The following is a 1,524-nucleotide window of genomic DNA, read 5'->3' as shown; positions in this document are numbered from 1 at the left end:
CATCCCACCCCATCCCATCCCATCCTGTCTCCCAACAGCTGATCACTGATCTCCTCCCTCCCTTTGTCCCCCCAGCAGTCCAGGAAGCCCCTGGGGCTGTCTCCACTGGCTCCCCATGGCAGGAGAAGCATCAGGAGACACCACCCATGGTGGAACACCCCTTGGACCCCCCAGCCCTGGTGGTTACCCACTCACCGAGAAGTCAATGTCCTCTGCCCTCAGGTGGTCTGCGATGTACTGAACCCCCTGCAGGGCCTTCAAGATGCTGGGGGACAGCACCAAGCCCTGCTCTGCGCCTTCCTCCTCCTCCTCCTCCTCCTCCTCCTCTTTCTTCTCCTTGGTGGCCACACGTGGGGCGGAACCTCGTGAAGCCTTCCCAGCTTGACGCCCACAGCTGTAGCCACACTGGGTGGCTTTGGGGTGGGATTCCACAGGAGACATGTGGCTGGGGTAGGTCTTCCCCTCCTCTTCCTCCTCCTCTTCCTCTTCCTCCTCTTCCTCCTCCCACTTGTCATCCACATCAGTCTCCAACCAGCAGCGAGAGGTGCTGAGCCGCGTCCCGGGGAGGTCATACTGCCCCACCGTCCCCTCCGGGGGTGGCAGAGCTGGAGGTCTCTTCATGAAGAGCCAACGAGGGATGAAGTCCAAGAAGAAGCTCCTCACCCAGCGTGGCATGGTGTGGGTGCTGGGCGAGCGGTGGTGGACGTTGAGGACGAAGACAGTGATGATGATGGAGAGAGTGACGAAGATCATGGTGAAGAGGAGGTACTCCCCGATGAGGGGGATGACCAGAGAGGTGGAAGGGATGATCTCCGTGATGAGGAGCAAGAAGACAGTGAGGGACAAGAGGACAGAGATGCACAAGGTGATCTTCTCGCCACAGTCGGAAGGGAGGTAGAAGACCAGGACGGTGAGGCAGGAGATGAGCAGGCAGGGGATGATGAGGTTGATGGTGTAGAAGAGCGGGAGGCGCCGGATGACGAAGCAGAAGGTGATGTCTGGGTAGATCTCAGTGCAGCAGTCGTACTTCTTGGAGTTGTAGGTGCCAATGGCGTTGATGACGGCCCACTCGCCACTCTCCCAGTAATCTTTCAGGTCCACATGGTGGTCCATGTTCTCCAGGTCGATCTTGGCCTTGTCATAGCTCCAGGAGCCAAATTTCATCTTGCAGTTTTGCTGGTCGAAAGGGAAGAAGGTGACGTCGATGCTGCAGGAGCTCTTGTAGATGGCAGGAGGGACCCACTTGACCTTCCCATCGGAGAAGAGATGAGCCTTGGTCATGTGTGTCACAGCGAACTCTCCATCGGCGCTGTGGGTGGGGACAGGGATCAGGTCAGGGCACCAGGAGGTCGTTCCCCCGAGGAATAGGGATGAAATGAGCCTTGCATGGAGGTTGTGGCTTTGCTGTGTGGCCCAGTAGGAGATGCTGGAGAGATGCTGGAGAAGGGGTGAAGATGAGATGTGGTGGGATGGGATGAAGTGGGATGGGGTGAGAAAGGGATGGGGATGGAATGGGATGGGATG

The 1,524-nt window shown here is 58.3% G+C and overlaps 1 protein-coding gene across 1 annotated transcript; it reads right to left on the bottom strand.

Moving 5' to 3' along the window:
• Positions 1-195: 195 nt before the first annotated feature.
• LOC103802180 (neuronal acetylcholine receptor subunit alpha-2-like) lies at positions 196-1,338 on the bottom strand (the record flags this gene model as incomplete). The annotated part of the gene is made up of 1 exon (XM_009074632.1): positions 196-1,338. A coding segment is annotated over exon 1 (1,086 nt), but the record flags the coding sequence as incomplete, so codon positions are not given.
• Positions 1,339-1,524: the final 186 nt, after the last annotated feature.

The sequence above is a fragment of the Acanthisitta chloris genome, unplaced genomic scaffold (genome assembly GCF_000695815.1).
Source record: "Acanthisitta chloris isolate BGI_N310 unplaced genomic scaffold, ASM69581v1 Scaffold38285, whole genome shotgun sequence".
Classification (NCBI taxonomy): Eukaryota; Metazoa; Chordata; class Aves; order Passeriformes; family Acanthisittidae; genus Acanthisitta; species Acanthisitta chloris.
This window is presented reverse-complemented; position numbering and strand designations above follow the sequence as displayed.